General features: G+C 43.9%; 1 protein-coding gene across 1 annotated transcript in view; it reads right to left on the bottom strand.

Moving 5' to 3' along the window:
* Positions 1-13,874, bottom strand: part of LOC126235387 (protein NDNF) — a 265,282-nt gene that overhangs the window by 6,564 nt on the left and 244,844 nt on the right. The window contains exon 6 of the mRNA XM_049944109.1: positions 444-665. Within this exon, the coding sequence (XP_049800066.1) occupies positions 444-665 (222 nt within the window). The remainder of the gene's footprint in view (positions 1-443; positions 666-13,874) is intronic.

The raw sequence follows: 13,874 nt of genomic DNA on the forward strand, positions 1-13,874 counted from the left end.
CATCGGACAAATACATTTTGGTTATTTAGTAAACAATGCGGTATTCTCAACACCAGCACAGACGGGCCTGCTTCACGTCCACGATGCTTGCTACCACCAAGGAATGTAAATCTGATGATCATCTTTTGTAGCAGATCGAAATTAAAAAGTAACAGCTTACACACGATCACAATTGTGTTTACAAAATAAAAAAAAAATTAAATACATTTTACAATCCTTAGTAAAATCTAAAAAAAAAATAAATAAAAATCAACTTTAAAACCAAATTGCTCCACATAGCCTGAAGTAGAGTAAAATAATAAGAATGTTGGTGTAACTCATTTTGCAAGAGGCCTATTGGTTTGCTTGTAATTATAACTTAAACTCGAGTCTCCATAGTAAGCAATCAGATAGTCGCCCCTGAGAGCGGACGTCGGCGGATGGGTGGCCGGCTGGTTGCCTACCTCGACGGCGTGCACGCGGCGCAGCTCCTCTCGGTGGGGCGCGGCCACCTGCAGCGTGTAGCGCTGTCCCTTGCGCGGCTGGCCCAGCTCGAGGCGCGCGTACCCGTCGACGCGGGTGCGCCCGCCCGCCTGTTGGCCGTCCACGCGCATGCGCACGTCCACCGAGCCCCCGCCGCACGCCATCACGTACGCCACCAGCTGCGGGCCCGGGTTGCGCCCCACCTGCCAATGTGCCACATCGCATTTTCACTTTGCACAAACCACAGAACAGGGGTAAGTGGGGAGAAGAGCATGCAATTAAGCAAAATATTCTACGACGGTCTTTTTCAAAAGCGTTGCACAATGCGCAGACACAGTCGTTACGGTGGCGCGATCAAGTTGACATTCATGTCACTTGTGGGCAAGACTTTAGGTGTGTCGGTCGTATATGTATTTGACCCGCCAGGGTAGTCGAGCGCGCTAACGCGCTGCTTCCTGGACTCGGGTAGGCGCGCCGACCCCGGATCGAATCCGCCCGGCGGATTAACGACGACGGCCGGTGTGCCGGCCAGCCTGGATGTGGTTTCTAGGCGGTTTTCCACATCCTACCGGGTGAATACCGGGCTAGCCCCCACGTCCCGCCTCAGCTACACGACTCGCAGACATTTGCAACACATTCACACTATTTCACGATTTACACTGGACGCAGCTGGAGTACACTCATTCCGTCCAGGGGGGGGGGGGGGGGTATGGGGTGGCGGCAGGAAGGGCATCCAGCCACCCCTTATAATTAACAATGCCAAATCCGTACTTAACCCTGCCGACCCTGCGCACAATGCGGGATAAAGGCGGTAGCAAAAGAAGAAAAGAAGAGGTCGTATATGTATTTGCTGGTTCGAGTGGCTGTGACGTGAGTGATTCAGTTTTAAAATGAAAGCTGAAATCGAATCAGGTCGGATTACACGTAATGACCAGTGCTCCTATATCAAAATCGACTCGGGGGAGAGAACTCAACGGAACTTTACACTGAAGAGCCAAAGAAACTTGTATAGGAATGCGTATTCAGATACAGAGATAGGTAAACAGGCAGAAGACGGCGCTGCGGTCGGCAGTGCCTATATAAGACAAAAAGTGTCTGCCGCAGTTGTTAGATCGGTTACTGCTGCTACAGTGGCAGGTTATCAAGATTTAAGTGAGTTTGGACGTGGTATTATAGTCGGCGCACGAGCGATGGGACACAGCATCTCCGAGGTAGCGATGAAGTGGGGATTTTCCCGTACGACCATTTCACGAGTGTACCGTGAATATCAGGAATCCGGTAAAACATCAGATCTCTGACATCGCTGTGGCCGGAAAAAAGATCCTGTAAGAACGGGGCTAACGACGACTGAAGAGAGTCGTTCAACGTAACAGAAGTGCAACCCTTCCGCCTTTATGTGCAGATTTTAATGCTGGGCCATCGACAAGTGTCAGCGCGCGAACCATTCAACGAAACCTCATCGATATGGTCTTTCGAAGCCGAAAGTCCACTAGTGTACCCTTGATGACTGCACGACACAAAGCTTTCTGCCTCGCCTGGGCCCATCAACACCGACATTGGATTGTTGATGACAGGAAACACGTTGCCCGGTCCGACGAGACTCGTTCCAAATTGTATCGAGCGGTTGAACGTGTACGGGTATGGAGACAACCTCATGAATCGATGGACCATGCATCTCAACAGGGGACTGTTCCTGGTGGTGGAGGCTCTGTAATGGTGTGGGGCGTGTGCAGTTGGAGCGATATGGGACACCTGATACCTCTAGACAGACTCTCCAGATAGACTCTGCCTGCGTCTCTGATGTTTGATTGTAACATACCCTAACGGAACATTGGGAGTACTATTTTATACACCAGGTCAACATAACAAATATCAGCTCTCCACTGAAAAACTCAGCCGAATAAGAGAGTCCATAGGCTTCAGTATATCTATCATGCGCCTGGCACCCTCCTCTCCCCCCCCCCCCCCTCCTCCCCATTTGGGAGTGTATAATGTGACAATTCTTTGCGCTTCATGCAGAAATTGGACGACAAGTATTAATGAAAAAAATACTATAAAAATATAGGAGGTCCACTCTGTCTTTCATTACAAGTACTGTTCTATAGTACTCGTCAGGCGTATTGGCGGGTGGTTGTTAATGTGCTGTTACCAGACAGTGAGTCACGAGCACTTGGTAGTCACATGCGCCTCTGTTACTCGTTATAGTAGTTTCTGCTTGGATCAAAATCAGTATAATTACATTTTTACGACGAAAAATTGATTTAAGTTATTGAGTCACATCGTTATGGAAGCAGTGTGCATGTACATTATTTGAATTTAAAAACATTTTAGAAGCCTTGGCATTCAATTCGTTATTTGCATTCTACAGTGTGTAAAATTATTGTAGACAACGTTAGGTATTATACGTTCGTAAGAATTGTAAACGTACGTAAATCACTACCAAAAACGCATATCAGGGCAAAAAATACTGTAACTTATGAAATCTGCAGCAAATTAAAACGCTCGAGAAAATATGTAGTTGCTCCAATTAAGCTGTGTTCATTTCTGAATGGCAATCTTCTGATTTGTTTGTTTTCCTGCATCTGTAAACAAATTTACTTTCTTTAAGAAAAAGAGCCTTCGCTGACCCCAGATACACAACAATCATCCTGGCCCTTTCCCCAACAGGCATCTCAAGGCCCTTACTTTGGCTCGAATTCTCTCATATGTACTTCAACGAATGGATCTGAGTAATCCAAGTTTCCTCCAAATAGAATACAGATGACGGCACTTGAAGTACGTGGAGAATTCATCGTCTGCCGCCTATATTTAAATCCTGTTGTTGTTGTGGTCTTCAGTCCTGAGACTGGTTTGATGCAGCTCTCCGTGCTACTCTATCCTGTGCAAGCTTCTTCATCTCCCAGTAACTACTGCAACCTACATCCTTATGAATCTGCTTAGTGTATTCATCTCTTGGTCTCCCTCTACGATTTTTACCCTCCACGCTGCCCTCCAGTACTAAATTTGTGATCCCTTGTTGCCTCAGAACATGGCCTACCGACCGATCCCTTCTTCTGCTCAAGTTGTGACACAAACTCCTCTTCTCCCCAATTCTATTCAATACCTCCTCATTAGTTATGTGATCTACCCGTCTAATCTTCTTCTGTAGCACCACATTTCGAAAGCTTCTATTCTCTTCTTGTCTAAACTATTTATCGTCCAAATGGCTCTGAGCACTATGGGACTTAACATCTGTGGTCATCAGTCCCCTAGAACTTAGAAGTACTTAAACCTAACTAACCTAAGGACATCACACACATCCATGCCCGAGGCAGGATTCGAACCTGCGACCGTAGCAGTCCCGCGGTTCAGGACTGAGCGCCTGAACCGCTAGACCACCGCGGCCGGCTTTATCGTCCATGTTCCATTTCCATACATGGCTACACTCCATACAAATACTTTCAGAAACGACTTCCTGACACATCTATACTCGATGTTAACAAATTTCTCTTCTTCAGAAACGCTTTCCTTGCCATTGCCAGTCTACATTTTATATCCTCTCTACTTCGACCATCATCAGTTATTTTGCTCCCCAAATAGCAAAACTCCTTTACTACTTTAAGTGTCTCATTTCCTAACCTAATTCCCTCAGCATCACCCGACTTAATTCGACTACATTCCATTATCCTTGTTTTGCTTTTGTTGATGTTCATCTTATACCCTCCTTTCAAGACACTGTCCATTCCGTTCAGCTGCTCTTCCAAGTCCTTTTGTGTCTCTGACAGAACTACAATCTCATCGGCGAACCTCAAAGTTTTTATTTCTTCTCCATGGATTTTAATACCTACTCCGAATTTTTCTTTTGTTTCCTTCACTGCTTGCTCAATATACAGATTGAATAACATCGGGGAGAGGCTACATCCCTGTCTCACTCCCTTCCCAACCACTGCTTCCCTTTCATGCCCCTCAACTCTTATAACTGCCATTTGGTTTCTGTACAAATTGTAAATAGCGATTCGCTCCCTGTATTTTACCCCTGCCACCTTCAGAATTTAAAAGAGAGTATTCCAGCCAACATTGTCAAAAGCTTTCTCTAAGTTTACAAATTCCAGAAACGTAGGTTTGCCTTTCCTTAATCTCTCTTCTAAGATAAGTCGTAGGGTCAGTATTGCCTCACGTGTTCCAATATTTCTACGGAATCCAAACTGATCTTCCCCGAGGTCGGCTTCTACTAGTTTTTCCATTCGTCTGTAAAGAATTGGCGTTAGTATTTTGCAGCTGTGACTTATTAAACTGATAGTTCGGTAATTTTCGCATCTGTCAACACCTGCTTTCTTTGGGATTGGAATTATTATATTCTTCTTGAAGTCTGAGGGTATTTCGCCTGTCTCATATATATTGCTCACCAGATGGTAGAGTTTTGTCAGGACTGGCTCTCCCAAGGCTGTCAGTCGATCTAATGGAATGTTGTCTACTCCCGGGGCCTTGTTTCGACTCAGGTCTTTCACTGCTCTGTCAAACTCTTCACGCAGTATCATTTAAATCCTATATCGTATAATATGTGTTCCGCAGACCTAGCAGATGCAGTAAAATTTATTTTTTCAAGTAACTTCTTCCTCAATTTTTTTGTTGTTGAGTACTTGCCACTGTAGTAAAATACATAGACTGTTCGCCTGTGAGTTGTTTAGTTCGGTTAAAGAGCTGTGTTATTTAATATTTTTCCTTGGAGAATTGAACGTTGGGGATTTTCCCTCACGACACAGGCGGTGGAGAGTTCTTAAACCAACATCACAAGCTGCAGCACAGATACCCTTTACAGTAGTAATGTTTTTTCTTACAATGGTTTTTTGGCAGGCTCTGAGCACTATGGGACTTAACATCTATGGTTATCAGTCCCCAAGAACTTAGAAAACCTAACTAACCTAAGGACAATGGTTTTTTTCGGCAACATATCACTGCTATTTTTGATATAATTACTATTGATTATGTCTACCTTCCGCAGATCTTTCCTAACGACTGTGCATGTTAACAATTCATCATCATTGTCTATAAGATGTTTTAAATATTTACAGACACTGTGGATTATGGATTTGCTTTGCCGTCGAAACTAGGTTGCCTTTTTCAGTTGCAATCTTACTTGCTATCAAAGCACGTCTTTTTGGAGTTCTTTAGACATTCTACGCACGTGCTCACAGGAGAAATCTCTCCTTGTTCCTGCATTTTCATTTTCAAGTTACACAAATACTTACACTCAGTAAATAAATTGGGACAAGCAAGACCACAAGGTACACTTTTTGACTTCAAATCAAAGTGCTGAAACTAATTACACAATAAGGAATGGAAAACAAGAATTGCACGAAAATCTACACATCGTCTCGCTACTGACGCTCTACTGGCGCTCGAACTAGGTGACTACGGACGCTCAGCGGTGCCATTTTCTAATGTTAGAGAGAGAGAGAGAGAGAGAGAGAGAGAGAGAGAGAGAGATAGAACGCTACCCGAGATTAGGCTCAAGGTTGTCACGAGCGCACCAGTAGCCACCCGCTAGTACCCTGGCCAGGGCTATAGCAATAATGCGAATACGGCTTCGTGACATCCCTCTTATTCAGCGCGTTGCATATGCTCACACAAACACGTGCACATAACGTAGTCATATCTATTCCTGTAGATAGCAGATGTCACATGAAAAACAAACAATGTCACACCAGTAACAATATACCACCCGAGACGAAACTAGTGGCGAAGTCTTGTCGATCCCTTACCACAGAATACTGGCGCGGTTATAACGTGTTCATGTGTCCAAAATCGGATTTACACACGGCGGCGACCCAGGCCATAGACTTTTCGGGGATAATGGGTTTCTTTTCTTTGGGTTCTGTCCTTCAGTTATGAAATGCATCGTTTAATGTAGCAGGCATTACTGATTGTACATGGTATTGTAAATATTAAACTTATGAGGCGCTTAGAACGAAAGCATGAAGACCTCATGCACTCGCAAACTGGAAAATATTAACACTGTGTTGATGATCTGATATCGAAAACGGTCGTGGAATAAACATATATATTCAAATATCCTGTGTACCACGGATTTTATTGAGTTAGGAACTTAACAGAACGTTCAAACTGCCTTTAATACAACGTAGAAATATTGTTGCTGTCGTATCTGGGATATCTTTTGGCGCCTTTTCATTGCTCAACGGTTTGCACAAGGTGATAAAGGCCATGGATTAGTCAGACTGTAACGGTTTTTTATGGACTACTATGAATTTTACATTCCCCTACCATGATAATGTTTCATTTTTGACATATGTTAATGTTTATTACGTGAAGGTGGCTGTAAACTCAGTAGACAAGGAACAATATTTTGTATTACCTGAATCAGTATACGAAAAAATGAGTTTCAAAACTCATTCATGTCTAACGTCCGCGTGTCTCAATGCTTTTCGCGGTTGGAGACGAAATGACGGGTAAATAATTTGTAGCTGCAGTTCTTCAAGTTGGAACGCTCAAGTGAAACTGACCGAAAACCCGATCGGGATCTGGAGAGTGGAGCTACTTTTTAATTTATTTCATCAACAGTACGTTCCAGATAGCAATATGAACATATAACTGAATAGAAGATTTTGAAATGTGGTGTTACAGACGAATCCTGAAGATTAGATGTGTAGATCACGTAACTAATGTGGAGGTACTCAATGGACATGGGGGAAAAAGAAATGTGTGGCATAATCTGACTAGAAGACGGGTTCGATTGGTAGGACACATTCTGGGACATCAAGGGATTACCAGTGTAATACTGGAGAGGAGCGTGGGGGGATAAAAACCTAAAGGGAGACCACGAGACGATTCAGAAGGATGTAGATTGCAGTAGTTACTCGGAAATGAAGGGGCTTGCACAGGATAGAGCAGTATGGAGAGCTGCACCAAACTAGTCTTCGGACTGAAGGCCACAACAACAAAAATTTGTGTTTACTTATCTTTTAGTGTGCGTTAAGCAGATGATGTTGCAGCATTTCCACGTAATGGGTGCCTCGACTCGCTGTGTAGCTGTGGTATCCATTTTGTACGGAAGAGGGAAACGACTAATAGCTACAGTCTTCGGTGGACTTTACATGCAAACGCGCTTGGGCAAGTTTATTTCCGTTCAATACTGGCGCGTCGTACAGCATAAAGAATGGAAATAAAAGTTCCGAAACCGGTCTACAAATTAAAGTGTTAGGTGAATTCTTCTCCTGTGTGAATCTCTTCATCTCAGAGTAGCACTTGTAACCTATGTCCTCAGTTATTTGATTATGTATTCCAATCTCTGTTTTCCTCTACAGTTTTTACCATCTACAGGTCCATTTAGTACCATAGAAGTTATTCCATGATGTCTTACAATATGTCCTAGAGTCCAGTCCTTTCTTTTTGTCAGTGTTTTCCATATGTTCCTTTCCTCGCCGATTACTCTGTGAACTTCCTCATTCCTTACCTTATCAGTCCACTTAATTTTCAACATCTTCCGTAGCACCACATCTCAAATGCTTCGATCCACTTACGTTCCGGTTTTCCGACAGTCCATGTTTTACTACCACACAACTCTGTGCACCAAACGTACATCCTCAGAAATTTTTTCCTCAAGTTAAGGCTTATGTTTGATACTGGTACACTTCTCTTGGACAGGAATGTCCATTTAGGCAGTGTAGTCTGCTTCTTATGTCCTCCTTGCTCCGTCTTTCACAGGTTATTTTGCTGTCTAGGTAGCAGAATTCCTTACCTTCGTCTATTTCCTGAACCCCAACTGTAATGTTAAGTTGCTCGCTATTCTCATTTCTACTACTTCTCATTTGTTTTGTCTTTCATCAAATGTTCAAATGTATGTGAAGTCTTATGGGACTTAACTGCTAAGGTCATCAGTCCCTAAGCTTACACACTACTTATCCTAAATTATCCTAAGGACAAACACACACACCCATGCCCGAGGGAGGACTCGAACCTCCGCCGGGACCAGCCGCATAGGCCATGACTGCAGCGCCTCAGACCGCTCGGCTAATCCACGCGGCCTGTCTTTCTTCGAGTTACTCTCAATCCATTTTCTGTACTCATTAGGCTGTTCATTCCATTCAGCAGATCCTCTTATTATTCTTCACTTTCACTGAGGACAGTAATATCATAAGCGAATCTTATCATTGATAACCTGTCACCATGAATTTTAGTTCCACTCTTGAACCTTTCTTATATTTCCGTCATTGCTTCTTCGAAGTACAAATTGAACAAAAGGGGCGAAAGATTGGATCCCTGTCTTACATCCTTTGAAATCCGAGCACTTTGTTCTTCACCTTACCTATTATTGTTCCCTCTTGGTTCATGTACTTATTGTATGTTACCCGTCTTTCCCTGTAGCTTACCCCTGCTTTTTCTCCGAATTTCGAACATACTGCACCCTTTGACACTGTAGAATGCTTTTTCCAGGTCAACAAATCCCATGACCGTGTCTCGAGTTTTCTTCAGTCTTGCTTCCATTATCAACCACAACGTGAGAATTCCCTGTCTGGTGCCTTTATCTTTCCTAAACCCGAAGTGATCGTCATCTAACACATCCTCAGTTTTCTTTTCCATTATCCTACGTCCATACTCCGCAAGCCACCTGACAGTGTGTGGCGGAGGGTACCTTGAGTACCTCTATCTGTTCTCCCTTCTATTCCAGTCTCGTATTGTTCGTGGAAAGAAAGATTGTCGACATGCCTCTGTGTTAAGCTGACTGTGCGATAATTCTCGCAATTGTCGGCTCATGCAACCTTCTGAATTGTTTGGATGATGTTTTCCGAAAGTCTGATGGTACATCAGCAGACTTATACATTCTACACATCAACATGCACAGTCGTTTCGTTGCCACTTCCCGTAATGATGTTAAAAATTCTGATTGCATGTTATCTATCCCGTCTGCCTTTTCTATCCTAAATCTTCCAAGGCTCTTCTAAATTCTGATTCTAATACTCGATTTCTATATCTTCTATATCCAGCTTTCTTTCTTCTTCTATCACGTCAGACAAGTCTTCCCCATCACAGAGGCCTTAAATGTACCGTTTCCATCTATCCGCTCCCTCTTTTGCATTTAACGGTTGAATTCTCAATGTTCCCACTCTTGCTTTTCTGTATGCTGAGTCAGGGCTTCTGGCAGTCTTTTTTCTTTTTCGGTATCTTCACATTTTGCATGCTGCATTTCACCTTAGCTTCCCTGGATTTCCTATTTGTTTCATTTCTAAGCGATTGTATTTCGGTAGTCCTAAATTTCCTTGAACATTTTTGTACTTCCTTCTTCCATCGATCAGCTGAAGTATTCCTTCTGTTACCATTGGTTACTTCGAAGTTACTTTCGATGTACCTACTTTTTTCTTTCCAATTTCTGTGCTTGATCTTTCTGGAGATGTGCATTCCTCTTCAACTGCCTACTGAGCTATTCCTTATCGTCGTATCTACAGCCTCAGAGAAATTCAATCGTATCGCCTCATTACTCAGGATTTCCGTATCCCAGTTCTTTGTGCACTGATTCTTCCGGACTAGGGTCTTAAACTGCAGCCTGCTCTTCATCACTACTAAATTGGTCTGAGTCTATATCCGCTTCTGGGAACGCCTTACAACTCAGTATCTGATTTCGGAACCTCTGACTGGCCATGATGCAATCTAACTGAAATCTTCCGGTATCTCCCGACCTTTTCCATGCATACCTTCTCCTCTTGTGATTCTTGAATAGAGTATTCCCTGTAAAAACCTGAAATTTACTGTAGAACTCAATTAGTCTTTCTCCTCTCTCTTTCCTAGTATGAAGCCCTTATTCTCCCGTAACGTATCTTCTACTCCTACAATTGCACTTCAGTCCCCAAGACTATTAGATTTTCATCTCTCTTTACGTGCTGACTTACCCGTTCAGTATCCTCATATGCTTTCTCTACCTCTTCATCTTCAGCTTGCGACGTCGACGTGTGTACCTGAACTATTGTTATCGGTGTTGGTTTGCTGTCGATTCTGATGAGAACAACGCTGTATCTGAACTAATGTTGTTGCCGGCCGGAGTGGTCGAGCGGTTCTAGGCGCTACAGTCTGGAGCCGCGCGACCGCTACGGTTGCAGGTTCGAATCCTGCCTCGGGCATGGATGTGTGTGATGTCCTTAGGTTAGTTAGGTTTAAGTAGTTCTAAGTTCTAGGGGACTGATGACCTTAGCAGTTAAGTCCCAAAGTGCTCAGAGCCATTTGAACTATTGTTGTCGGTGTTGGTTTGCTGTCGATTTTGATGAGTACATCACTGCCGGTGATCTGCTCATAGTAACACACTCTTTGTCATACTCTCCTATTCATAATGAATCCTACTCCAGTTATATTATATTTTGCTGCTGTTGATATCCCATATACTCATCTGACCAGCAATCCCTGTATTCTTTCTATTTCACTTCACTGGTCCATACTACATCTACATTGAACCTTAGAATTTACTTTTTTAGATTTTCTAGTTTCCCTACCACATTCAAAATTCTGATATCCCACACTCCGACTGGTAGGACGTTACCCTTCCGTTAGTTATTCGATCTTTTTCTCACGGTCATCTCACCATTGGTAGTCCGCTTCCGGAGATCGAAGTGGGAGACTAGTCTGGGATCTTTTGAAAATCGAGAGATCATCATAACACTTTTCCAGTTACAGGTCACATGTCCTGTGGGTACACATTCTGTGTCTCTAATGCACTATTTCCATTGCCTTCTGCACCCTCATGTCATTGATCATTTCTGATTCTTCCTCCTTTCCACCTCAAGGGCAAGGAGAGTGCCGTGAAACTCTGTCCGCTCCTCCGCCCTCTTTGACACGGCTGTTGCTTGAATGAGGGTGACTTCTTATACCGGAAGTCTTCGGCCGCCGTTGCTGATGATATTTACTCAAAATTTAAGCGGTGGTGGGGCTCGAACCCGTGAGCGAGGACTTTTTGATTAGTAATCAAATACATATGAACCACCACGCCAGTACTGCACTTGCGTATGGATATAAGTTGCATCTACGGGATATCGCCATCATCTTGTTGCATTGTAATAACTCTCTCTGCCCTGACCACTGCATTTTATTGACTTTTTTATATCTTACGCCTTTCGGCGTTACCCCATTTTCAAAGGTAAGTGACCAGTTTCATTCGCTTCTCACGATGTACTTAATATTTTGGTTGTTATCACATTTTCTCATTGATACCCATTTTACTGCAGATCCTTTGGAAATGGCATAACGTCGAAACGCCTGAAGTGTAATACTGTCAATAAAATACTGTGACCAATTCAAAAAATACTATTCCTGTGAATGTGTTTGCCCCACAAAGATACTGGTGTACGCAAAAGAGGTATCTTCGAGGCGGAGACAGCGCTCAAATGGTAGAACTGAAGTGTCGGCAGAAGTGCCAACATCGTGTTGTTTGAGGAAGCCGAAATGCACGCTATAAACTCACGCAGGCTGGCGTCAGGTCTGAAACAGGATAAGTAATGAATGCTATAAAGAAAAGTACGTAGCTTCTGGAATACTTAACTTTAATCCGTAATTGGTGAACATTGGTCTTGTTACTGTACATGCTTCATTAGATACATAGCAAAGGAGAAATGGCGCCTTGCTAGGTCGTAGCAATTGACTAAGCTGAAGGCTATACTAACTATCGTCTCGGCTAATGAGAGCGTAATTCTCAGTGAACCTTTCCTAGCAACGTCGGCTGTACAACTCGGGCGAGTGCTAGTAAGTCTCTCTAGACCTGCCGTGTGGCGGCGCTCGGTCTGCAATTACTGACAGTGGCGACACGCGGGTCCGACGTATACTAATGGACCGCGGCCGATTTAAAAGATACCACCTAGCAAGTGTGGTGTCTGGCGGTGACACCACAAGAACCATTGTGAAATTAATTTTTTGTGGCTGCCACAGCGGACTCTCTGTGATCTGTTTTCACATTCGACAAACGACTCTAAAGTACATGTCATTCCCATTCAGTCACGAACACAAATTTAAGGAAGGACCGACTAGGTTAGCGGTGCCCGCTAGTTGGTCAATTTCAACTTCCTTTCGTCGTCCAGGGCGAACGATTTTTGGACTCAACGATTAGGCAACTGGCTAGCAATACCCAGGACGGTAAAGGTGTGTTATCAGTGTAGTCAGAAATTATAATTTTCGGTTTTACAGTTATTTTTAGAACGTTTCTGCTAATTTTTCGGAGTTAATGGGATACATTCAGTGACATTTGAACCTTAAGAGGTTGTGCAGAACAACGTATAGTGTAAAGAAAATTTTCATATTGTGCCGTGATTCCGCGCCTTGCTCAGCAGGTGGCGGCAACGCCATCCGCGTCGAAGCGAGCAGCTGCCGTGGACCGGAGGCGGTCCGTCAGGGAGGAACGCAATCGGTGACGCTTGGAGCGTGCGTCTTGTATGACAATTGGTGGCTCGTGGCTGGCAGCACACGGTTTCGAATGCACGAAAGACCGGCCGGCCGGAGTTGTCTCCGTCCCCGAGCAGTCTGTTCCAACAGTACACGGACAATGACTGCCCCTAGTGCTCTGTACTCAGTACACAGGACGGTACACGGACAATGACTGCCCCTAGTGCTCTGTACTCAGTACACAGGACAGTACACGGTCAATGACTGCCCCTAGTGCTCTGTACTCAGTACACAGGACAGTACACGGACAATGACTGCCCCTAGTGCTCTGTACTCAGTACACAGGACAGTACACGGTCAATGACTGCCCCTAGTGCTCTGTACTCAGTACACAGGACAGTACACGGACAATGACTGCCCCTAGTGCTCTGTACTCAGTACACAGGACAGTACACGGTCAATGACTGCCCCTAGTGCTCTGTACTCAGTACACAGGACAGTACACGGACAATGACTGCCCCTAGTGCTCTGTACTCAGTACACAGGACAGTACACGGTCAATGACTGCCCCTAGTGCTCTGTACTCAGTACACAGGACAGTACACGGTCAATGACTGCCCCTAGTGCTCTGTCTAATTCTTCTTCACTTTCACTGAGGACAGCAGTGTCACAAGAGAAGGTTATCATTGATATCCTTTCATCTTGAATTTTATTTCCATTCTTGAACCTCTCTTTTATTTCCATCATTACTTCATCGATGTACAGATTGAACAGAAGGGGGTGAAAAACTACATCCCTGCCTTACGCCCTTTTTAATTCGAGCACTTCGTTCTCGGTCTTCCAAAGTTATTGTTCCCTCTTGCCTCTTGCACTTACTGTGTATTAACCTCTTTCTCTATAGCTTACCGCTATTTTTCTCACAGTTTCGTTCATTTTACATCATTTGACATTGTCGAACGCTTTTTTCATTTCGGCAAATCATATTAATGTGTCTTGAATCTTCTTTACTCTTGCTTCCTTTATGAACCATCGTCAGAACTGCCGTTCTGGTGCAGTTACGT

The sequence above is a fragment of the Schistocerca nitens genome, chromosome 2 (assembly GCF_023898315.1).
Source record: "Schistocerca nitens isolate TAMUIC-IGC-003100 chromosome 2, iqSchNite1.1, whole genome shotgun sequence".
In the NCBI taxonomy this organism is placed as follows: domain Eukaryota; kingdom Metazoa; phylum Arthropoda; class Insecta; order Orthoptera; family Acrididae; genus Schistocerca; species Schistocerca nitens.